This window comes from Coccidioides immitis, assembly GCF_000149335.2.
Source record: "Coccidioides immitis RS genomic scaffold supercont3.4, whole genome shotgun sequence".
In the NCBI taxonomy this organism is placed as follows: Eukaryota; Fungi; Ascomycota; class Eurotiomycetes; order Onygenales; family Onygenaceae; genus Coccidioides; species Coccidioides immitis.
In genome coordinates this window covers 1,104,868-1,129,252 of record NW_004504311.1, presented here as the reverse complement: position 1 = coordinate 1,129,252, position 24,385 = coordinate 1,104,868, and the positions used below count along the sequence as shown (strand labels likewise).

Here is a 24,385-nt window from a genome sequence, read left to right as displayed (position 1 = left end):
CCTAACCACCTGGCCAAGCAAGAGTATGAAAATCAAGCCAGCATAAATGTTTGAATCTGTAAGAATTCGCCCGCAAACCCCTTACATGGACAAACCAACACCTGCAAGGGCTGAGAGCCTCAGCTTGTGAGCTGTTGGGAGTTGCATGTGTCCTTACAAGACATTAAGTCACATGCTTGTGAGCACATATAAAAGGCCACCACTGTGTGAATCTCTTGCTGGAAGCCAGTGGTAATCTTGTCTACAAGTTGTATATAGTTGCCAGAATACCAGATCTTTTATCTTGTGTACTTTTTTCTATCTACATTCTCTTCTAGAGATTCATTATCACACTGATCCACACATACAATTCTCACATTTTGCCACTCTTCTTGATGATGCTCAATAATGGTATCTACATGAAGAAACCAATCTTCTGAAACTCACAAATCTGAAATACTAGTTGAAAACCTACTCAAAAAACAAACGTAAGTTTGTGAAGAGATGATAAATCTTGAAACCATCTCAGCTCTCTTAACTGTCAATAAAACCAAAACTAGCATTGCAATCTCAGAGAGAGAGTCTACTTTAATATCAATAACTTTATAAGAAAAAGCAACTACCAGAGAATATAATAAAATGGCAAGAAAAGTTGAATAATACTCTTCAAGAATCAAGCCATCTAAAAGTACTTGTAAAGTGAATCTCTTGATATAACTATCTCCAATTCAACATTTGTAAAGTGTCTCCTTAGGACAGATTTTGAATGATAACAGTCCCAATTCCATGCTGGCTGTTGAAAAGGCAACCCAAACAACAGCGCAATATCTTTGTATTAATATTTTTGAGCCCGACACGAAAACTGTTTTCATCTTACTAGAGCACTGTTCAGGGATACTCGGGCAAATTGGTGATGTAGAGGAAGAAAGGAAACTTTGGGAGAAAGAAAGGCAGCGTCGTCAACAGAAGAGTACTCTAGACTTGTAACGAACCATAGCTATAAAGCTCATACGAAGCTTATATTGTCCCCTGCTGCATTCAGAAGGTTCCCTGCAACTCCTCCAACGTGAACTCCAAACCTGGAAGCAAGGAAGCTCCACATTAAACTATAATCAGGAAGGAAACAGCTCAGTTAAACAGGCCGGTCCGTCACCCAGAGTCATTACAGCCCAGTTTCAGCAAGCAACGTTGGTTTCGTTGCTGCTTAGTAACATATTCTGGCAACAAAGCTTCATCATCTCCTGGCAGTATTGGTAGCGCGAGAAAGGGCGGAAAAGTGTCCTCTCTGCGCCCCAGGCTTATCCCAATACATCGCGGCCGTATTACGGGCGTGGATTATCCTTCGACCGCTGGGGAGCTGAATCTTTATATTGGGAAAGCAAGTTGCCTCCGTTTCACAGTAGGGCGGTGGTTGGCTTTCGACGACAACCCGATTAACGGTCTTTTCCTCTCCAGCCGTGCTTGGTCAAAGTCGATCAACATCAGCCGTGATAACTCCGCACTCCAAGTAAGATTTGGCCGGCGAACATCACCGTGGACCACACCATATCGAAGCAACTCTTTCTGGAGCTTTCTGGTCTCCCGGTGGAAATCGAAATTGAAATCTTCCAAGCTGTCCAGGCTGTCCCCAGCCCAAGAGAGCAGTAGGTAGTGGACGATAAGGTCCAGGCCATCCGTGATGAATGGTTGTCTCAGGTTGACACTTCCCAGGCACACTGGAATCAGGTTCCCTTGGAGCTTGCTGAGATAGTCATACACCTTGGCCTTATGTTGAAGATGAGACATCAGCCCTCTGATGGTTCCCTTTCGGACAAAAGTATAGCCATACTGGGCCATCATCATCTTAAAAAGAATGCCGCGTGCCCCATGGAGTTTCAGAGGCCAGCACCCATTGTCTCAGTCATTGTTCAGCTGAGCCTCAAGTAGTTCTGCGACTCTTGCTTTAGGAATCGGATGCGTGCCATCCTCGCTCATCTGTCGGTGAATAGCGACATTGGGACATGCTTAGTCAAGAACAGCGCAGTTCAACAGGCCAGCGAGGCACCGCTGCGTGCAGTATTGACAGTCCAGTTCCCGATCACGGCTACGCGGCTGCTGCTGCCGTTTGGCCGGCGGGGGTCGCGGCGGGGATATCACCACCGCGAATCGTTTCCCGATCTGGCTCGGTCTGGTGCCGTTGGCCGGGTCGTCCTCTTCGGAGCTCTCGGAGGGCTGATCGTCGGACGGATTGTCGGAATCTGCACAGCGTTGTTGCAGCCGACGCGATCGTCAAGGCTGTTCCTGCAGGGCGGGGCTGGAGAGTGGACTTGACGGTACGTAGGAAGACCCGGATGGGGTTCAGCTTCTCTCCTCAGCTGGCATGTTCACTAGAATATACTCAACATCCACGGCCCAGGTACAAAGAACAGAGAATGCCTGGGACCGCCAATCCTGACTCCATCTTTTGGAAGCCAATGCTAGCAGGCACAACGACAGCACCGATGATATCGCGGTGTTAGAGTACCAGAAGGAATCGCCATCTTGGGTGTTGGCGTCATGAGCCGGTTCGGAGAGGTGATAATACAATGTAGTCAGGTCATCTTCCTTGATGCGAAGGAAAACAAACGCCTCTCCTGTTGTCAAATACCCATATTCAACCCCTTCCTTGACCATGTAGTCAAACGTTTGCGTGATGGCGGCACTAGTAATCTGCTTTGCATTGTAGATGAGTTTCTCTTCTGGATCAGTGGGGATCTGTTGGGCCTGCACAATATTCTCCCAGAAGTTCGATGGCTGCAATCTAGTCCATAAGTTGGGAGGGAGAAGCTTATGGCTAGCCTTGTACTCAATAATAAAAAGCAATGTTTCAAATTCTCCGTCCCTCCAAAATACGCAGAGTTGGTCGGACCAAGGCCTCCAGCCTTGGTGTATCTGACTTGTCAGTTCTGGTTCTTCGTCAAGTGTATTGGCGTGGTTTTCAAATGATATTCCCGACCCAAGAGAGGGAAGTTGGCTGCCGGTATCGAGCTTCAGCAATTCTTGAATTATGGAAATGACTTGTTCTTCGACAGCATATCTCTCGTAGCTCATGAGATCAAGCTCACTGCCCAGTTGTCGACGGCAGACAAGCTTCCCAACAGTTTCCAGGCCCACAAGCAATGTAAACACTGCTAAAGGGGCTGTTTTGGCAGGATGAAAAAGACAAGACACCCTGTTGAAAAGCTCATCGCGCTGATGGGGAAAATCCATCCATTCACAAAGGGTGGTGGGGCAGTAGCGGCCAGTGGGCGCGGTGATCAAACCCTTTGTAGTTTTGGATTGTTTCGGCTGGATGGTAAGCAGTATACTGAGCAATTCATGGCAAGAATGAAGAAAATGTTCAAAAGTCGTGGGGTCAACTCTACTCTCCAGTCCTTGTCGGAGTTCTTCTTGTAGCCTCCGCTGTTTTCTTTCTTCCTGCAGGTCTAGCTGTGTAGCGTGCAAACGTTGTTCAAGGTGCGTCCATTCCTCCTCTCGAAGTCTTCTTTCCTTCTCAAAAAGGAGGCGATAGTCCTCAGGCTCTTGAGGCATGCTAACTTCGTCAGGTTTCGCCAGTGAGATCGACCGCAACACTTGACAAATTGTGGAGTGAAGATTGAAGTAAGTCGTCGGTTCAAGCTTGCCTTGCGAAGCAGGTGGTTTGTTTGTTGGTGCGGGCCCAGGTCCCGTGATGACATCTCAAAGCCATAGCAGAAATGGGGAGGATTTGTAAACCGTAGATCCACTAGTCCCGATACATTTATGTCAGAATATACATTTATCCAAATCCACAGTTGTTTGGAAGTTTAAAAATATATACATTCTGAATTTGGAAATGTAGCTTCCAATCCTCAATATAGAAATTGGGAAACATTCAAACCCCTGATTAATGAATATATCTAGAAACATTCAGGATACCTTTTCAGGTTTATAAATGTTTATAGTATAGAAATCATTATAGTATAGAAACCATTATAGTATAGAAACCATTATAGTATAGAAACCATTATAGTATAGTTACTCCAGCAGACACTGGAGAGATTTCAACTAATGCACAATACTACATACATTAAACCACTCAATTCATCTATAAAAAGAAAACACTTCAAGTGCAGTTAAGAAAGATAGTCAGCAGAGCAGAATTCAGTTTGAGTCTTTCAGAATCTTTACTGACAGATATTATGTAAAGACTTGGTTTGCAAATTGCAGATAGACTGATTATATAAATCTTATTCTGATTTATCTGCAAAATCAGCAAATCCAGTACCCTCTTATACTGAATTTCATAAGCAGAGAACATGGTAAAAAAAACCCTCCAGCAGCTGCTCTGGTTGTGAGTGAATATACATCTTATTTGTCTAATCTTGATGTCCAACACACAAGTATACTTAACCAGATTATTGAGTTTCAATGTAGTGCAATGCACATCTTTATTGAATGTAAAGATCAGCTTTTGAAACAATTAAATTGGGGTTGAATCTTCACTAAGCATATATTAATATGTCCAATCACTGCTGTATGAAAGTCAGAGCTTTTGCAAAAAGAAATATATAATTGGTAGTTTGAAAAGCTATATGCTTTGTAAATCAAGCAATTTCATGACTTTGTGGCTAGCTGGTAGTTGGCAGTAGACATTAATTAAGATATGGGAGAGGGTGGTAGCATATGAATTATCAGCTTTGTTAGCATTCTCATCATCATCTTGTTGCTTATTATGTTCTAATTACACAAGATCTTGCATAAGAATCAGACATTCACAATGAAGTTACTTCATCTGACTGCTGATATAGAGTTCTGATTTCATAAGAGCCCCATCAAGAACCAAGAATATAGTACATTTGAAGCTCTCATGAATCAGTAAAATCTTTTTAATATTATGCTTGTTGATTTGCTGCACAAATACTTTATATTTACAGTATTTATTCTCTCTGATCAGTATATTGCAGTTATTTGATACAGCATACTTCTTTGCCTGATTAATATAGTGCATCTTAATATGCATGTTTGGTTGATGTTTCAAAGCATGTAACATCTTATCTGCTTTCAGAATAATACTGACAGTGTTGATCAAAATGTTCTCTGTTGGGGGTATTATAATCTGATTGAATACTGGTGAATTCTGCTGTAATTTCAGCATTGATACTGTCCAGCTAGTCAACTGTGGTGTCTCAGCAGTTATAATAGTAGCATCTATCACTTTCTGAAGTATAGTTTAAGTATTAATAACTACACTTTTAAGTTTATTGTATCTGACAGATGTCTGAGAAGTCAATAGTGAATTGCTTCTTGCAATAACATTAAAGATTTTAGCAAGTAATAAATACAGAATGTCAGAATCAATTAACTGTTCATTAAAGAAGTTATAGAGAGCCTGCTGAACAACAGTCTGAATCCAGTCAGGCTTTAGAGTAAAGCAGAGTATAATTAAGATTATAATTAAAGCTCAGATGTGTTTCTGAATTTGATAGAACTTCAGATAGATAATTAGAAATTACAGTTGGGTTCAGCATCTTTAAAATGAAAATCTCTATAGAATTTGGCAGTATTTCTTCTGCCCCTCAGGTGTCAATATATGTGATATCAATAATATATGCACAATTTTGGACAGGCCTGAAAATTCACTATAACAGAGGTCAGAGAGGAAAAATGTTACCAGATTCAGTACTGGACAGATCTTCAAAACTGAAGAACTTTTCTTAGTCAATTCATGAATCTTTTACAGTACTTCTTGCTCACAAACAGTCTACTTTATCTTAATTTTGGCTCACAAATTAAGTAGCTGGTAATGATATTGACTGTATTTCATCAAGTTGAAATTCATATTGAATCTCTCTGCATTAGAGACAGTACAGCTTCAACAGAAGACTGTTGCAGTAGAGTATTTGATTCCAGTATTGTTATTTTGCTGCAGCATGTCATCAAGATAAGTAATACAAGAAGCAATGATTCTGACAGTTTCTTTACCAGTTATCACAATATCAAATTCTCTTTCAACTGCTTGTAAACTGGGAGCCAATGTCTCCATAACATCAGAAAAATTTGTAGCATAAGGCCCAAGAGCAATTATATATACATTGTTTTGTTGTCTTCTTTCAGAATCATTAAGTCCTGCAGAGATCATATAGAAGCCAGTTATATTTCAGTACATGTTCCAATATAGACTGAATCCATTAATGAACAGCAGGAAGAGAATGAATATAGTTTTCTTGATAGTATTGCCTGGGCAGAGCATCTTAATCAGCATATCTCTTCTGTATGCTGTAATTTCCAGTTCACTTCAGAGCAGAGTACTAAGTTAGAGCTCTTGTACAGATGATATATAATGAATTGTATTCATTACTTGCTGTATAAAGAACTTATTTATTTCTGAGAGTTTGTAGCTACCTGATCTGTTAAAGATGTAGTTAAGATAGACATCCAGTCAGGCTAGAATATTGTCTTCATATATAATATGAGTTTTCTGGTCTTCCAGTAAGAGCAGCTTGTTTGGGCAAAGTGAAGATCTCAGCAAATGAATTCTTTTATTAAAGCTGTTGGCAGTAATAGTGTACTGGACAATAAGAATAATTTTACTGAATTTTGTGCAGGCCAGTCTTCAGTTCTGACCCACAAATTAAATTCTTCTGATATGAATTTCTTGTTCATTTCAAGTACACTTACATGCAGCATTATTGCATCTGAAATGAACAAAATCAGAAGAAAAGACTGATGTTCCATCAGAATATTATGCAAAGTCACCTGACAAATATCTAATAGAGCTCCCCCAGCTCCATGATTGCCACAATTTGATTGGGTTGTCAACTAGATTAGTTATACCAATATGTATCTTCTTGTGAAATACAGGAGATCTTGCCAGTAATAATAAAAGAGCCACAGAATTCTGAAAGAATAAATTAGATGTGAGAGATGTCTGTATTAGTTGCTTCTTGACAGATAAAAGAGTTCACATTTTTAATGAAACAGCCAGTATGGATGCCTGTTGGATAAGAAGTATAGAAAATTAAGCTCTGCATTTCTTCTTCAATATGCTCAGTTTTAATGATAGAGATCTCAGTACACTAATGTCTTCAGGAATCTGTAAGACTTTCTGCAGTATCTTGTAGTATCAGTAAGATATTCTCAATTTTTCACACCATAATTCTAAAGCAAGCATGAAGTGGTCCAGCATTTTATCAGGCTCTGCACACACATGAACTAGAACCTCTGATGGGTCATTCATTATAGTTAGAATGTAGGTCTCAGCTAGCTGGTCACCCAATAAATTCTCTAGTTGTGAATGAAAATTGGAATCTTTATTGCTAACTGAATGCACTGGATGTAATATAATCTGTAACCAGGGTTTAGATTCAAGCTCTTCATACTGTTGTGATTCATTGTTATCAACTGATCTTATAAGTAGAGCTGCTACTGCTTCTTGTATAATCTTCTGCATTCTGATATCTTCTGATTCAGAATGAGTGTCAGATAGAGCATTAGACAGAGCATCAGAGGCATCTGAAAGACTTGCTGCATTCTGTATATAGTAATTAGAATGATACAGACTGACAGAGAATTCAAGATCTTATACTTAATTCTGACTTCTTAGTTTGATTGTTCAGCTGAATATCAGGTTCTACTGAAGATAAAATGTGATTGCAATCTTGTGATTTCTGTAACAAATGAACAGGCTGTCTGTATCTTTGAAACTGTAAGACTGAAAATAACAAATAAAGTTGTCTTCTTCAAAACATATAGTTCTCTATACATCTCAAGTATCTTGAATTTTATATGTTTGCTTGAGATTTATATGCTAGTTTCTGCAGTAGTTAAGTTTCAAGTTACAGAAACAGTAAGAGTTGCTACAGAATTTCTTTGGGACAAAGTATGTAGAAATTAGAAAGAAAATTGCTGTTTGATTGGAGAATTGAATATATTATAGCAAAGTTGAATGTTAGAGCAGCTGTAAAATATGCCAACTGTACTGCAGATCAACTGTAATATTCTGATCATCTAGATCTGTAATTAGCTCTAAGAGATGCAAGATCAGTAATAATCTGCATTCTTCTGGATAATCAGCCTATTTTAAAGAAATCAATCACTTAGTGGTGTTGAATTTTAGAATGTAGGAGAATATGAATATAGATCTGAATAACAACTTGGGCAGTTAAATATACTTCAAGTCAACTATATAATAGATAGCAAACCTCTTTAAAATTCAAGCATTCACTCTTGTTCATTCTCAACAGCAATCTAATAGTCAAAATGTCAGAGACACAGAGCACACCAGTACTAAAAAGAACAGCTTGCACCTTCTTATAGACTCAATTGCACAACATGTCAAAGACTCAAGAGATATTATTTAGTTTGAATACAAGTATCTGAACTGAAGTGTTCTCTAATCATACAGAGATTGAAAAGCAGGTTCAAGTAATGGAGCACAAGATACAAAATTGGGTGCAATGAGCCTATATATTGACATTAAATACTGATTCAATTCCCAATATCATCCAGAAGATGCTGAGCCTTGAGAACTAGAAAGCCAGAAATGACTCATATTTTTGTGAACTTTCCAGATACATATTGGACCTCTGTAAAGATTGAAAATGTAAGATCTTAAGTAGCTTGAAGATCAGAACAATATTTCTAAACTTCTAGTTATAATATAAACTGACTTCATTTGTAGAATCATGTCAGGAAATGTATTAAACTCAGCTTAACTGAGAATTCTAATTTTAAACTTCATGAAATAATCAATTAATAAAAGCTGATCAGCTATTTTGTCTAATTATTCAAGTGAGACCAATTCTGTAAAGTCTTTTACTGGATCAAGTCATGTGTTAATTTTGAGAAGTCAGCTCTACAAGAGAAATGGTATTTTGAACATAAGTTAATAGTAAATCTTAATTACCATGATTTCTGCTCTGACAGTTATAGCAATAGAGGTGTATGCAAATTTAGCAGCATACATGAAGCTGTATCTTGATGACAATAGTCTGAAATAAAATATATTCACTCTATTAATCTACATCTGGAATTCTGTACTCAAGCTCTGGAACTGCTTGACACAGAAACCAGAACTAAGAGATGTTAATTCAGATGACTTCACTCAACAGAAGATCCAATCAAGAAAGTCAAAGACTGTTCATGTTGAAACTTTATCAGGAATTCTGAATGCAGTTCAGTTAATATCTAGTATACTGTTCAGGAAACTTAATTCATGTCTGGCTCAGGCAGTGCAAGCTCTGCAGGAGCCAGAGAATGATAATTCAGACAAGAAGAATCAGAATTCTTTGCAGAATATTATAAAGAATTATTTTAAGACTGCAACAAATCAGTCTGTTTGTTTAAAGAGATCTACACCAGCTGCAACTGGTCACATGCTCCAAAAGAGATGCAGATTCTAGTTGAATACATGAAAAGATGTCTTCTTGAGTTAAAATTAGCTGTTAGTTTGTGCTTTAAAATAGATTTCAGAGTTTGATATCTAGACTTCAATGTAATACTCTGTTATATCAATGCTTGCAAGAGCTGAATTTCACTATATTCAATATATATCTCTTTATTGTTCACCATAATCAGCTATAGAAGCTCTAAGCAAAATGAGTTAGCACTTAGTAATGTATAAATAGATATGTTTCAATTAGAAAATTTAAAACAATCAAGTGAACACTCTAGATATAATAATCTCTTTTCACACAAAATCTCTCTTTTCTTCTCTTCTTTTCTTTCTTTTCTTCTCTTGAGCTTATTATATTTCTTGTTGTCTCTCTCCCTCTATTCTAATATTGAGATAAGTGGTGAATTTCAGAATGAAATAAGAAACTGCAGCAAACTGAAGAATAATATATACAGAAATAGTAAAAAATGACTCTGCAAACACATAAATTAGCAGCAGCTCAGAATAAGCACTTTCTGATGTTCACAAAGAAGAAATCAGAGTGAAAGCTCTTAGCTGTTAAAGAAGAGCTTACTATAATAAATGATACACTCTGTAACTGCTGTTTAATGTTTGTGTATATAATGTACATTAAAAAGTCTTGTTTCTGCAAGCAAGGAACCACAAAGACCTGCACTAATTATACAGAAGATAAAAAAGTCTGTGCTTCTGTTTCTTTAGAGCTGTAGAAGAAAGTAGCAGTATTGCTGTCTAATTATAATAATTTTCTCAGACTTAAGAACACAATACTTCAAGAGAAATTAAAAGCCAGTATAGTGAAACAGACTGCTGATTTCAGTAAATTGCTTGTCAAAATAGTATCTTTATCAGTCTAAACTGATAAATCTTTCTCTTTCTCTCTCTTCAATGCTGAAGTTGGTGCTGCCACTTTAGCAGTATTAGAAAAGCTTGTATCTATCCAAGCCAAATAAAAAGAGCTTGCAGAGTATACATTCTGCTCTGTTAAGATAGATTAAACTGATTAAAGATTATATATTCAACTCATACTAATATAATTATATATATAGAATATTGAAAGAATCTTGATTAATATCTGCCAGAACTTAAAGTTTAATTGTTTATCTTCTGTAGTTAGTATACTTGATGCAATATTAAGATAAATTGAACTGACTTTGATATTTAATAACAGAAAAAGCAAAAGACAGAAGAAACTATCTGTAAATCAGTAATCAAGATAGACTGATTTGCTGCTGCTCTGCTCTCTGCTGTATTTACTTCTTTCTCCCTCTCTCTTATTCTGATCACATCTTCTCTTTTTGTTCAGTTACAGCTGAATATATCTGTGTTGGGCCTGTCTCTAACTGAAGGCAGTGGAGCTGATTTGCTCAAAAGTATGATCAGGTGGTCTGAATGGGCTTGCTCTGATGATTCTTCTGTACTGGTCTTATGTCCTGTCCCCAAACCAGAGACTCCAACTGGTGAGGAGGCTCCCAAAATTTAAAAAAAAAAAAAACTTCATTATGATTTGGGTTGTGCAGGTGGTTGTGTAATACTTAGTTAGTTTCTAGTAATTGAAAAGCTTCCAAATTGGGTTCAAAACCCTCAATTGGTGCATCATACATTCCAAATTCTCTATGTTTTGGACCCTTTATACGTGCATTGTAAATATATGGTTGATCTATGGTTTCAAGCTTGCGACCCGTGGTTCAATGGGTTGTGTCGGATAAACGTTTTCCGACGGTTGCCCGAAAAGCTGACTGACCTTCTGGAGAAGGTCAGTCAATCCCGTGATGACGTCTCAAAGAAGGTCAGTCAAATCGTTCCAACACCATGTTAGAATTTGCATCCGCATAGCCAGAAATCGCGGGTCGCCCCGAGAAGCGACCTCCCAACCACGTCGTCTCCTGCCCTTTTGCTTACCTTCTTTTATGCATGGATCAAAGCGAAGAGCAAGAGGAACATGCCGCTGACTTCATTGCACCTCGAACTGCTTATCGAGATTGTCTCCCAGGTATTCCCCAGCGCTCCTGCGGGAAGAATGATAGGTTGACCGTCCTGACGCGGCTGCCGCAGGTTACAGAGAAAGGTGACTTGAAGAGCCTGTGCGAGGTTTCTATGTTGTTCACTGGAATCTCGATTATTCTGACACCGATGATGATCTCCAAATGAAGACGGCAAGGTCTTCCTGGGGAAGCTGGAAGAGGCAGTCATTTGCTTTCTTAATGTTACGCTAGTTACGCCTTCCGTTGATTGATTAGTTAACGTAATCCACCCCCGAGCGGCTCAACACGTGACTTTTACAAGGTCCACCCTGGCTTACATAAGGGGTCCGGGTCATCTGTCCTGGTAATAAGAGTGCTTGACAGAAGTTTCACTAGCACCAGCTGAGCTATTATTATGCTGAGTGGCTTCCAGCTGCTGGTGTAGGTTCTTGTTCATCTGATTCTGGGCATGTTGATAGTTCAGAAATCATGCTGGTGTGTTTTATTCCATTTCTTCTATTACTCTGTGGCTTGCTTTAGTATCTGAAAGAGACTCTGGAATATAGGTATCTGATTTGTGTTTGTAGTTTATGATTCTTATGACTGCTGTTGATATCTTGAAGTATGGGTGCAAGACTGGCTTCTTTAATACTGTCTCTTGTGGCTCTGTTCTTTCCTATTCTTCCATTCATAAGCATCTATTTCATAGAGTGAGAGAAGAAGCAATATGTAATGTCATGGGCCAAGCTGAAGTTACTAGCTAAGACTCTATATACATGAATGTATTGCTTGGGGAGAGAGAAGAAAGATGGTAGGCAAGCATATGTATGATATATTCACAACATTTGTGTGTGATGCTGGGCCAAAAAGGGAATGGTGTGGAGGTCTCCTGCACGGCATGGCATCGAGGGTTTGGTCCGAGAAGGATAGGGGTTCAACCCCCCTACACTGGGGCAGTTACGCGCGGGTACGTAGGTACCCCTTTGGGTGAGTGCGTCCCTAATCAACCACGTTGTGTGTACCTACCAACTCCCTTCTCTTTCAGTCCCCCCATCCTCCAAACATCAACATCAACATTGACAGCATCCACCATCGTCCGTCAATCAGCCATCCAAATCTCATCATGGCAACACCCGAGTACCATCCGTTCAATAACCCGCGGGAGGTTGGCTGGCTCATGGCGGATCTTTTCGATCTGTACTGCTCCTATGAGCCAGACTCCTTCAGCTTTGAGTGGCTGCAAAAAACAACTGACCTAGAAGTTTATTGCAAGGACGCCACGGAAGAGAAGATGGATATTCCAACATCACCTGCTCTCCTAAAGGCTATCCACAACTGCTAGAGAATTTCTTCCCCAGGGACAACTCGGAGGCTCCCCAGCGACCACAGTTTCACTGGTTTTATGGAGACTGCTGTCGACGAGGTCCGAGAAAAAGTTCAGATCACTGAGCCAGAAGAGTAAGAAAAAGGCACCCATTTTAGCTCTGATACACAGCTCGTCGGCTTTTTCTTCTGACCTTCTCACAGGTTTCTTGGCCCACTTTTGTACAAGATTGGTGCAGGCTTTATTGTTGACGGCCACCGCCGCATTCGTGGATCTCGCTTCTTTCAACACCGTCATAATCACTGGAGCTGTATGATTCGGGATCACTCAAGCCCATTCGACCCACGCCAGCAAGAGAATCGCAGAGATTACCTTCTGAAGAGTGAACTTATTGCTTGATAGTGAGAAGAAGAAATAAACAAAATCTTCTTAATCATCCAAATTATGGCCTGCCTTCTGGCATACACCCCAGTCTTGTGCCAGCAAGTCCAGGGACCCATCCACGCAGACATTGGTATCGCGTCACCCACTTCGCGCCTGACCGTAACGTTACTATTTCTTGCCTCTCATGGCGAGCTCCTTGGCCGGCGGAGCCTCAGGCGGGCTGAGAATCCACTTCATAACATCATAAGCTGTGCTCTTGTCATAGTTATCCTTGCCGAAATTGTATATAGCCCTCAGCGTAAAAATGAGCTTTGGGAGCTTGTCCGATGGGTTGCAGGTCACTTGGATAATGCGCACATTCCCGGGAATAAAAGTCACGATTGTGGCCTGGGGGATATATCAGCATTCGTACTGCCTGTGGAAAGGAAGGGAGGGGAAAAGCCAAAAAGCATAAACATACAGTCAAGAGCCCACCCTTGTATCTCAGCTTCGCGCGATATTCCTGCTTCTCGCAAATCCAAATCATCTCGTTCAATCTGGCGGTATATGATAGCACTAATGAATGCAAATTTGCCATTGTCAGGGTTGCGTTTTTGGCTTCCTGGATTTACAAGTGGTGTTAACCAGATAAGAAGCCCAACAAATGCAAACAATCCAATCAGGCTGAGGAAGAGTTGTCTTTGAGGGAAGTGCTGGACAAAACAGGGTGGAGAGGGGATGTGAATTATGTGAACTATGCGAATTACATTCAGCAACATCCTCGGCAGGTTCGCAGAGGCTATTGCTGCTGGTGTGAAGAAGAAACACAAAACAACAGTGAATGTAACAAGTGTGGACACAAATTAGTCTCATGTGCGGAGTGCCTATACCAGGCCACGAAGAAGAGAGAGGATGCAAGATTGAAAAATTCAGATGAAACTGAGCAGGGATTGAGAACAATGCAGGTGTGGTTTGATGAAGAGTCTTTAGTAAAGCACATTGTCACTTTGTTCTGCTCCTGTTCCAGGGCATATCACTTGCACCTACTCAGAAAGCTTTCAACATGCATAGCTCTCCTTATTTGTGTATCTACTGTGTAGAGATTGTTTTGCCATCCATCAACCTACCAATCTCTGTGCTCTCTTCCAGAACCCAGAAAGCTTTTTCCTCCCCAATCATAAGATCCTCCTGCACTAACATGAGGAGCAAGATAGGAACTAGCTCCTTCTGTGCATATACCATGCCACTGTATGGCCTTGGCGGCTGCACGGCAGCAACACACTGGACCTCAGGGCCAAATTCACACATAATGTGCTCAAGCCTATGAAGGGTTAGGACAAAGACCGTACACCTTGGAGTGAAGGTTGAGTCTTACAGAATATCAAACCCACAAAGTCTGTAATACCCAGTCATCAAGGGCCGACCCCCCCCCCCCAACATCCCCAGCAGTTGCAATGCTTTTCAGTAGTCTCTGGCACATTTCCCTGGAGGGTGGTTTGGAGGTCGACATTCAGCCACTGTCTGAGGGGTTCATGGTGTCGCTCAAGACACTTGTCCAGTGTAGCCCAGTCAATCATTGGATACCTGCAGTCAGCCCACATGCAATGAGCATCTTCTAACCGGTGCATTTCACACAGGAGGATCTGCTGACATGCCGGCATCCATGGCCCCCTTGTGCCATGCTGAGATAGGAGCGCTTTGCGAATGCATTGCCCGCACAGAGGACAGGGTGCGAACCCAGCCGCATCCCCAGATTTGATGTTGCCAGCCAGGGATTCACCCAACAAGTGTGGATCAATGTGCGTCGGTGATGTCGCACGCACGCTGACCGCGCGACTACTCTCATCCCCTGGAGACATGCATCCCGAGTCGGTGGAGGAGGAGATACTTTCATTGCAGGTCAAAATGGCCGGTGGGGCCGCTGCTGTGTTCAGTCGTTTTGGGGGCCTGGTATCTGCGCAGCCGCCATCTGAACACTCTTCACTTGGCGGCAGTGTGGGTCGCGTCCTGTCAAGCGCTGCTCATCATTTCCTGTTCCTGTACGGAGTACGGAGTACTCTGTACGGGCACATCGCATGAACTGATGGAGAGCGGATTATGCCCCATCACTGAACTCCCAGAAACGATCTGTGATTTGACAAGACGATAAGCAAGCTTTGAAGAAGTAGCATCTTTACGAAGTACTCCATAGAGGGATCTGAATTCCACACTTCCGTCCTCTCAAGCTTTCCGTATAGTTATTCGTTCGCAAGGGAAAGTCCGTCGACCAACACCCATCCATATTCAAATCCCAGGGGCAGCGCCGAGGACGGAACATATTATCCCGACATTTGCTTCCCGTTTGCATGAAGGGATCGACATGTCTTAAAGTCCACCCGGTGAAAGCTCTGTTCGTACTCCGTACAGGACTTTGGAGATCGGCGTTGTTAATGCCCGACTGCGCGACACCCCAGCCGCCAAGCTTGAGCCGCAAAAGCAATCATACATGGCCACCGTGCGAAGTCGAATTGGTGGAGGGAAAGAATACGAGCAACTCTCCCCAGTCATGACCCTCAATTTTCCGAACGGGAAGATTTTCAATGTCAGCAAAGGCGCCCTCGACAGCAAAGAATTGCCGAATGCTACTCCGGACTCCGTACTCGGTTCGCAGAAAAGGAAAACATGCAGGATAATGCCTGTTTGATGGCCAGCTGTACTGCTGTTGTGCCTTCAGAAAAGAAATCCATCTAAATTTGATGCCGCTGAATGATCGCGGATGCCAAGCGACCTGCCTTCAAGGCCGCCAAGCGACAACTGTTATGCCTACGCTATATATAACTAGTTTGACGAGGCTCTTCTGGGCGTATACGAGTTTCAAAGTTTTAGCGTCTCCGACCCGCAGCACATCAAAGGCTGAAAGATGGCGACTGGCAAGAAATGAAATTGGAAAACGACAGTGTCAGCTCGGAATGGCATGGTTTACGGCGGCCGGACTGAGGCTCGAATGCGAGCCATGGGATATAAAAGAGACCGAATATCTAGGTTGAAAGGTTCGAGTGAAAAGTGCACCGGTTTTGTCAAACTTGTCCTCGACAACCATTCGTTCCTTTATATTTTCCTTCTGAAGACATTCGCTCGTTTTGACATATTTTTTGTTTCTCGTCAAAGGGATATCAGGTCAGTATTGGACAGTCCTATGGCTTGAGGATGGGTCGTCCCCTCTATGACGATATAATACTAACCGAGTTGTACAGCATTCCATTCACCCTGTTTCGAAACAATGATGTTTCTTAAGTCCGTTCTCGCCCTAGCGGTCGCTTCAGTCGCGACTGTCCAGGCGGCCCCGGTGAACGAGGAACGTGCAGCTCCTTCTCCTGTCCCTTCCCCGCTCTCTGCTGCCCCAGCCTGGCAGGCTCGTCATGGCCTTACCTCTAAAAAGTATCAGAGCACTTTCGACGACCTCCTTTCTCAAGGCTATCGCCTTACCTATGCCAGCGGATACACCGACAACGACAGTCCTCGATATGCGGGTATCTGGAAGAAGGTATCCACCACTGCATGGCAAGCAACCCATGGCCAGAGCGGCGCTCAATTCGATAAAACCTTCTATAAGCTTCGGGACCAAGGCTATCACCCCGTTGTTTTGAACGGCTACACTGTCAATGGAGATGACAAATATGTATCTATTTGGGATAAATCTAAGACTGGACCATGGGAAGCACGGCGTGAAATGAGCCAGGCGGGCCTCCAAAAGGTCTTCAATGAGTTGAAGAGCAAGGGTTACCGTATGGTTCATGTTAGCGGATATGCTGTTGGCAAAGAGGCTCGATTTGCTGGTATTTGGGAAAAACGGGAATCTGTCGCATGGGAAGTTCGCGTTGGACTCACTAGTTCGCAATACCAAACCAAGACGGAGGAAATGAAGGCGAAGGGATTCCGACCTGTCCAGGTCAATGGTTATGCCGTCAACGGAAAAACCTATTATGCTGCTATCTGGGAGAAGGACAACAGTGTCGCCTGGCAGGCAAGACACGGCTTGACTTCCAAGAGATATCAGGAGGAGTTTGATAAGCTGAACAAGCAGGGATATACGCCCACCGTTGTCAGCGGCTATCCTTCCGGAGACTCGGTGAGATACGCGGCTATCTGGGAGAAGAAATGAGAGCTATAAAGACCAACAGGGATGAAGATATTTAATTACTCTCCAACTTACATTGATGAATGGCGGTATACGGCAGCAGGCTGTAAATATTTTCCAACCAAGCACTTTGTGCAAATATATTATTTTGGCAATTGCATCTGTTTGCTCTCTATTTTGTGTTATTGCGGAATACTCTGCAGACAATCAGCAAAATTCCCTGGTCTTGTAAGCTGCCACATAGAAGATCAAGAAACTCTGGGAGAGCTACCACAGAGACGGGTGTATTTGTTAATCAATTTCTCTCCAATGCACTCTACCCCGTACAAAGTAATAGCTTTGCTTTTCAAGAATCAACATTCAGTTTCCCAATCATTATTCAAAAAAAGGAAAAAAAGAACTCTTCCGCAATATCTACCATTGGGACCCCATAACAAGCCGACATACAGTCCACAATGGCCCGAAATCATGCCCACATTTCTTTGAACTTTTGGTTGAATTCCGTCTGCAATAACTTGAAGCTCTTTAGGACATTGAGAATTCTCTGGTCTTTCCCACCAATTGCAGACATGGAAACTTCATCCCGAGCTCGTCCCCGATCTTCTAGGTCATTCTCTTTCTTCTTGGATTTTGATTCCACTAACTTAGAAGTCTCTTCCTCTTCTTCGTTTCCTTCCGCTTCGTCCTCCCAACTGTCAGCAACCGCCTTTCTACGAGGCACGGCGACAATAGCTGATGAAGCACTAGTTGTTGATGGCGCTTGTCCTGTCGGAAGATTCGTAGGGTTTGGCTTTCCCGTTGGTACGTTGCTGGCTTCATTCTGAATAGTTTCGACATCCAATTTTTCTTCATTTGCATCACCGGTGCCCATGACATCCAGCATATCGGCGTCCACCACTGGTGAGAGCTTGAGGAGGTTCTCAAAGCTAGTCACAATGGTAGCAAGGACCAGAGAGAAGTCGTTAAGCACAAACCATATATCGCCCTTGCGAATGCCGTTGTATTTCTCGAGAGCCTGATCATTTCCATGCTTGTAGAAATCGTACAGATACGCATTCAGTGGCAACTGGCCTTCTTCGTCGGGGAACACTCCCACATAAGGGACAACAGCCTTCTCCAACCAAACACCATTACGTACCGTCGTGCAAAGATCAGCAATGGTTTCCCAGTTATCTTCATGCCCGGATAAAGCGTAAAACGCAGAAATATAACGGACAGGCCGTGAACAAGGAGTCTTTAGCGATTCAAGGGACCGGTCCCCCCCGCATTTCATCCCAGTGAGAGGAAGATTGCAATCTGTCTCTGAAATGTGCTGATCAACAAAGGTTTTGACATACGAGCTATAGATTGAGAGAGTCTCTTGGTTGCTTTGCTTCAGAATCTTGGCTGCCTCTGGTGGTAAATGGGGAAGGACAACCAGCGATGTAGACTTTTTGGATGCCATCTTGAGATTTTCCAAGATTGATGGCCGAATCCATCGACGCCCAAAAAGATGTGACATAACGAGCATCATATTAAGGAGAATTGCTTTGGGCCTGCGATTAACATCTTCGCATAAGCGATGGAAATAGCCTCCTTTCAACAATGCATGGAAAGCAAAGCTAGCATTTTCGACGAAATAGAGATGGGACACACAGCCTGCAAAGTTTAGAGGGACACCAGTGGGGCCAAGAAGGTGGCTACGACGTAGGTATTCAATAGAGAATCGCAAGTGGTGCAAAACAGAATGTTTTGCCTCTCCTCCGCCGAGATAGATGCGTGCAGATGAAAAAACTGAGTTGATCATCTTCACTGCATTAGGTGCTAGCTTTGATTCATGTAACAACGCAAAAAGGCGAAGAACCAGGCTTGTTGTGATCGGGAAATGCCCATTAAGATCTGGAAGTTTAGAGCTGAGCAAGTGACAGACCTTTGAGTAGGGTAGGCCTTGGAAGACAACATTTCCGAGCATGTCAAAGCCGCGACGACCGGCACGACCGGCAGCCTGACGGAAGTTAAGCGCGGTGAGAAAAACAGAGTCACCTGAAAAAACAACAGTTTTGCATGGCATGTTGATACCGAGAGCGAGAGTTCCAGTGGCTATCACCACGCGCAGGTATCCCTTACGGAAAAGCATCTCACAAACCTGACGATATTTACGGTTCATACCCGCGTGATGAACACCAATACCACGGCGTAAAGCTTTGATTAGCCACTCATCAGATCGTCCCCTCAATCTGAGAGCATACTCATCAAATTCTGATGGTGTGAGCTTCTTAAGATCCGCAAAATGGAATCCATCCACTGGAGCTGTAGGGTCGAATAGCTCATAAGAGCTGGTCTCAGGGCTCACTGTTTCTCGCATACGATCCTCTTGTGATATGCCATCGCCCTCATCTTTTCTTTTACCTTTCTTTTTCGCTTCTACTGGGGTTTTCTTAGCTAACTTCTCCTCAGAACTTTTCCAAGCCTCCCAACCAGCAAGTTTATCTTTCCAGGCAGAACTCGAGTCTTTCCATTGTTTCTCAGCATTTTCGAGCTGCTCGAGGAGATGGCGGCACATGTCCTCACAACCACTTCGATCATAATTAAAAAAGAGTGCTGGAAGACCTCCTTGCTCATGCAGCGAGCACGCCAAAGGGAGAGTCGTGTCCAAGTAGTGGCGCGCAATAACCTTTCTTGGATTTTCTGATGTCGTGATCTTTCCAGACGAGATTTGAACCTCCGGCCGGCTTGCAGCACGCACGGAATGTTCTAGTTCCCCTAGAACCATTTCAAATGGCGATTTTGGATCCTCAATCCAAGTCTTTAGCAGGGCCTTTAGTTGTGCTTCCCAGTGGACAATGTCGACCTTGCGAATAACGTTAGGCAGAGCGACCGCGGGGTCAAGAGATTTTTCAACTGGAAAATCTTGACTTTGATATTTCATCATAGCCCTCCATAACATCCAGCAATCGCGAGCTTCAAGAGTTAGGTCGTCCGGCATTCCTCTCAAACGATCCACTACCAGAGATGCTACTGGGTGCATAAACGCCATCCCAGCCGCATTGTCAAGGCCAGGGGGAGCAAATGGAACAGAGGCTGGAAGGCCATTAAAAAGAAACCTCTTGGGTGGTTTGTACACATATTTTCGAAGATCAGAGTAACGGTGGCTGTGCTCGATCATTGTGAGATCGATGCCGTTCGCCTTTTGGGTCATTTGGAGCCATTTACAAAACTTTTGTGGATTTCCAATTGTGGCTGAAAGCGCTATAATGGGACAAGGGGCAAGAAGAAGGAGCTGTTCCCATACAACACCATCGTCCACTTGACCAATACAGTGTACTTCATCAAAAATGATTCTCTTCACTCGCGACGACCATGAGGTCGCATTCGCCGGTGAGAGGAGCATTATTTGCAGGATATGCGGGACTGTGACCAGAACCTGGCAGCCTGTAGGGTTATTTATGCGGTAGTCGCGTGTGTGTATGCCCCATACAGACTTCCCACCGTGTTTGAACGATTTGGAGAATCGAGCCTGAATTTCTGCAGCAATTTGGTTGACAAGTGCTTTGGTTGGAGCAACGTATACCAAAACGCCGTCGTCATCATCTTCGAGGACCTTTTTCATAGCATAAAATCTAAGATGCGGTGTTAGCACTGCCAGCCGAAGATACGTAAATCATAATCTAGGAAAAGAAACAATAAAGGGAGGTAACTCACGAGATAAAGGTCTTTCCTGCGGAGGTGGGTGCAACCACAAATAAGCTCCTCTTCGCGTCAATCTCATCTAATACTTTACGTTGCCACTCATCTGGCTCGAAGTCGCGGACACGAGGATCGGGTGCCGAGCCCATATTCCTATCCAAAAATGGAGCAGCATGGAGCAGTTGAAACTCGGTAGGCGACACCCCAATATCCAAGCTTCCCACTTTTCCCGAAGGAAAGACCGGAGAACTGACAGATGATTTTGATAATTTTCGCCCTGGATGAAAGTCAAGCTCTGCTGGTAGTCCAAGGGCCTTAATGGTGTTGGTAAGGTATGAGGCAATCTGTAATGTGATAGCTTCCTTCATTTTCGCCATGCTACAAACCATATCCCAAATAAAGGCCGCGATATGGAGGAAACGACGCCGTTCACCAGCGACACATTTGGCTATCCATAACTCGACCAAGATGCTAAGCAAGTAGATCGAAACTTCGGCTTGGATCATTGCCCGCTTGTGACTTGGACGAGTAGCAAGGTACTGCTTCGCCTTAAGAAAGCGTGTTGCGGGTTGAGACTCTTTGTCGAATATGGCCTTCATGGCTATCCATATTTGAATTTGCTTTTCAACCATTTCGCTGCGCTTTTTCTCATTTGCGGCTGCAGCAACATCCTTTGCAGAAGGTTTATTTTTAGCGCTAGGTTTCGTGGAGCCTTTTTTCTCCTTAAATTTAGGAGGCGGATGCTCTATAGCCTTCGATGAACTTGATGGCTTTGGCTTCGCATCCTTCCCGGAGCGCACAAATACCGTCTCCGGCTCAAGCAATCCGCCTGTGGTGTTGGTTAAGCTGGCTGCATAATCTCTCATCTCAGCCATGAAGAACTGGTTACGTCGTTTTGCAAAAAAAGCCTGCTTCTCTGTCATTTTCATGGCGTTACTCTTGCCACCAACTGGATGATGGTGATTATGCCAGTGGCTGAGCTCTTTGAACACCCTAAAGGTCTCCTTCTTCATATTCGGGTCTTCAGATTTATCAAGTAATAGATGAACAGGAGCGAGATGGGCATTAAAGACAGGGTGGCTGAAGGGGAGAACCGGTTTGGTGCTCTTGTCTGTGGGAACAGCTTTGCCCTTTTCGAGTTCCTGTTTTGTCGCTTGATTCCCTATGGAAAGTTAGAGATTAGGAGAGGAACATAGGGTAAAGCTTGATTCACCTAGAGCTAATGGTTCGAGCTGTAGACAAACACCGCAGAGGCGCTCCAGACAGGATGCGAGAGTGTCAAATTTTGAAATGACCGAAGGCTCAAAACTAGCACGGGTAGCATGTCTACCTAAGGAATGGAAGAAGAGCCGGCCATCGATCAAGTCTGCAAGGTCACAGCGTATAAAGTTATCTGTAACAACTTTTCTCCACGAATTGGACGTGAGGACCATGTGTGCAGCACCAACGAAGCTCTCAAAATAGTGACTTCCTGTGACTATGTCTGCAGGTTTGACTACACGATCAGTGAGACGGCACTCATGCATCAGAGCTGCATGCAAGATCAAAGCACATGAAGCTTTCGTCTCTCCAGCATTCAGGAGGCCGGATTTGAACATCAAACTCAGAGTCACAATGAGCACTAGTTCTCTTTGGCTTAGACCCGCGCCTTGATAGCGGTCCACACTATCCAAAAGCTTTTGGATAATTTCTCTGTTTTCAGAGCTACCTAATTGTTCGAAGATTTCGGCTGGACTTGAGCGAGTAAGTTGTAGAAAAGGGATCTCTCTGGCGGAGTTAGGCTCCAAATCGGAGTCGCTATCTGCATCCTCGAAGCGGCTGTCAGAATGAAGCGTCTCACCAGCGAGCCTCCGAGATATTTTCTTGGCTACCAGAGAATTTCCTTCGATAATCATTGCCATAACCTGCATATTATTCTGTATTAGCTCTTGGACTTTTTTAACAGCGGGATTAGGTTCGGTGGACGACCTTCGTATCCCGACATTCTATACCATTGACCAGAGCTATATTATAACCCCGACCAACAAACCAATTTATCATATATCGAAATCCGAGAGCATGTATGGGCCCTTGAATCGAACCTTTGTCCGAGGCATCCTCATCGTCTATTTCTTCCGAACCATCTGCGTCTGGAGATTCAACTAGGGAAAGGATGCCCGTTTCGTCATCGAGTTCCTCCACGATATCATCGCCGTCGTTGTCGTCATCTTGATTATCGTGAACAGAGCCAGAACTAGAACCATGCCCAGACACCATCTTAGAAAAGGCACCGTCATGGCACATGATGAAATAAGTCGCCGAAGTAGTCAAGTAATTCAAGAAGTCAGTGGACCAATATGAATCGAACAGCTTGACTTTGATAGAAGGAACGGCTGTGCTAAGATTACCTTGCAAATGCTGCACTATAGCTTCCCGAGCTAGAAGACACTTGCAGTAGACATCTCGGGTAGCATTCGGAGGCACACAAAGCTGAGCATGCTCCTTAAAAAAGACAAGGTGAAAGTTACACTTTCGCTGGTGTAATCCCTGAAGGAACTTTTCTAGGATGTAGGTTGCGTGGAGCAGCTGGAACCCGGGGTTGAAGTCCAGCTGCTTGTCCGAAAATACGTGAAGGAGAAGCGAGTCGCCTTCGATTATGAAGAGTTCATCGCCCGCATAATCTCCTACGAGGTCAACGGTTCGAGACCATAGATTTGCGTACCTGGATTTTAGTTTAGAGTGCTAGTTGTCTCATCGTTAGGTTGAGTCCCTCACCAGGCTAAAAGTATGTGTCTCCGCATGCTGAAATGCTAAGGCTCAGAGAGGGCTTTAACAAGATAACACCGTCACAACAGCAAGTTGAGAAGTGTAGCATGTAATGAAATAGCTATAGAATATCAGTATACATAATAGCTGTAGCAGTTAGGCAGGTCGGAAAAGTGAAAGGAAATAGTAAAATGGACAAGACATGATGTTTGTCGATTAGAACTATTTATTTTCCATTGTGTGCAGAACTCGCAAAAAAGAGTGCTGGAGACATATTTCCCTGGTAATAAATCTCAGAGAGAAAGATAAATTGATATAGATACGGAGTATTGAGTATATGAATGTATACCAAGAGCTATATATACTCTGCCTCTCAACAATAGTATTGCAATTGCCGTTTGAGGGGCATTTCTAGCGTCCAGACTGCGAGTCCAGGCGCAATCGGGTATATTGTACCAGGAGTATGGTGAAGGTCAGGTTCGCAAAAATCGGAATGGTGAAGTAAAAGAAAGAAAGGTCGATGTAAGATTTGGTTGTCCTTGAAGCTTGGTGGTGATGTCTGATAAACACGCGGAACTTCGATGCCCCACGGGAGGGGTAAGGTTGGATCCATCGTTGGGCCGGAGCAAGCTTTCGCCGGCTGGCCGCCGCGTCGAAGTCGGGACCGGCAACCTTGGCCAATTCCCTGGGATGTTTTCGGTACGCTAGAAGGGGAACTCATGACAAAGCAGGATTAAGGAGAAATTAAAAGTAGAGCGAAAGACCATCAAGAAGTTTGCCTCCAAGTTCCATCTCAATGCCTTAGGCCACTCATCAGCTAGTTATTTATGGCCACT

General features: G+C 43.1%; 8 protein-coding genes across 8 annotated transcripts; 3 read left to right on the top strand and 5 right to left on the bottom strand.

Moving 5' to 3' along the window:
• Positions 1–828: 828 nt before the first annotated feature.
• Positions 829–1,839, bottom strand: CIMG_13379 (uncharacterized protein). The gene has a single exon (XM_001245226.2). It carries the CDS (start codon positions 1,819–1,821, stop codon positions 1,345–1,347), a length of 477 nt encoding a protein of 158 aa, XP_001245227.1. The 5' UTR covers positions 1,822–1,839; the 3' UTR covers positions 829–1,344.
• A 144-nt stretch (positions 1,840–1,983) lies between these two features.
• Positions 1,984–3,528, bottom strand: CIMG_13378 (uncharacterized protein; the record flags this gene model as incomplete). The annotated part of the gene is made up of 2 exons (XM_001245225.2): positions 1,984–2,216; positions 2,379–3,528. 2 exons carry the CDS (start codon positions 3,526–3,528, stop codon positions 1,984–1,986), a joined length of 1,383 nt encoding a protein of 460 aa, XP_001245226.2.
• A 7,493-nt stretch (positions 3,529–11,021) lies between these two features.
• On the top strand, positions 11,022–11,521 carry CIMG_11371 (uncharacterized protein; the record flags this gene model as incomplete). Its single annotated transcript, XM_012358428.1, has 2 exons — positions 11,022–11,159; positions 11,207–11,521. The coding sequence occupies 2 exons, from the start codon at positions 11,022–11,024 to the stop codon at positions 11,519–11,521; spliced, it is 453 nt and encodes a 150-aa protein (XP_012213851.1).
• Positions 11,522–12,232: 711 nt separating this feature from the next.
• On the top strand, positions 12,233–12,676 carry CIMG_11370 (uncharacterized protein; the record flags this gene model as incomplete). Its single annotated transcript, XM_012358427.1, has 2 exons — positions 12,233–12,301; positions 12,380–12,676. The coding sequence occupies 2 exons, from the start codon at positions 12,233–12,235 to the stop codon at positions 12,674–12,676; spliced, it is 366 nt and encodes a 121-aa protein (XP_012213850.1).
• Positions 12,677–13,210: 534 nt separating this feature from the next.
• CIMG_04666 (uncharacterized protein) lies at positions 13,211–13,619 on the bottom strand (the record flags this gene model as incomplete). The annotated part of the gene is made up of 2 exons (XM_012358392.1): positions 13,211–13,429; positions 13,503–13,619. The coding sequence occupies 2 exons, from the start codon at positions 13,617–13,619 to the stop codon at positions 13,211–13,213; spliced, it is 336 nt and encodes a 111-aa protein (XP_012213815.1).
• Positions 13,620–14,110: 491 nt separating this feature from the next.
• On the bottom strand, positions 14,111–14,434 carry CIMG_13377 (uncharacterized protein; the record flags this gene model as incomplete). Its single annotated transcript, XM_004446022.1, has 2 exons — positions 14,111–14,342; positions 14,397–14,434. 2 exons carry the CDS (start codon positions 14,432–14,434, stop codon positions 14,111–14,113), a joined length of 270 nt encoding a protein of 89 aa, XP_004446079.1.
• A 1,413-nt stretch (positions 14,435–15,847) lies between these two features.
• CIMG_04665 (uncharacterized protein) lies at positions 15,848–17,312 on the top strand. The gene is made up of 2 exons (XM_001245223.2): positions 15,848–16,177; positions 16,255–17,312. Exon 2 carries the CDS (start codon positions 16,281–16,283, stop codon positions 17,160–17,162), a length of 882 nt encoding a protein of 293 aa, XP_001245224.1. The 5' UTR covers positions 15,848–16,177; positions 16,255–16,280; the 3' UTR covers positions 17,163–17,312.
• On the bottom strand, positions 17,252–24,082 carry CIMG_04664 (DEAD/DEAH box helicase). Its single transcript, XM_001245222.2, has 6 exons — positions 23,873–24,082; positions 23,559–23,670; positions 22,773–23,505; positions 22,018–22,708; positions 20,820–21,966; positions 17,252–20,737 (listed from the first exon to the last, which is right to left on the bottom strand). Exons 2-6 carry the CDS (start codon positions 23,582–23,584, stop codon positions 17,605–17,607), a joined length of 5,730 nt encoding a protein of 1,909 aa, XP_001245223.2. The 5' UTR covers positions 23,585–23,670; positions 23,873–24,082; the 3' UTR covers positions 17,252–17,604.
• Positions 24,083–24,385: the final 303 nt, after the last annotated feature.

Bases quoted from the DNA above. Each gene is read 5' to 3' on its own strand.
- CIMG_13379 (XM_001245226.2), bottom strand. From the start codon at position 1,821: ATGATGATGGCCCAGTATGGCTATACTTTTGTCCGAAAGGGAACCATC.
- CIMG_04665 (XM_001245223.2), top strand. From the start codon at position 16,281: ATGATGTTTCTTAAGTCCGTTCTCGCCCTAGCGGTCGCTTCAGTCGCG.
- CIMG_04664 (XM_001245222.2), bottom strand. From the start codon at position 23,584: ATGCGGAGACACATACTTTTAGCCTG. The intron at 23,506-23,558 runs GTGAGGGACTCA...ACTAAAATCCAG, and splicing joins AGACACATACTTTTAGCCTG to GTACGCAAATCTATGGTCTC. The intron at 20,738-20,819 runs GTGAGTTACCTC...ACCGCATCTTAG, and splicing joins GCAGGAAAGACCTTTATCTC to ATTTTATGCTATGAAAAAGG.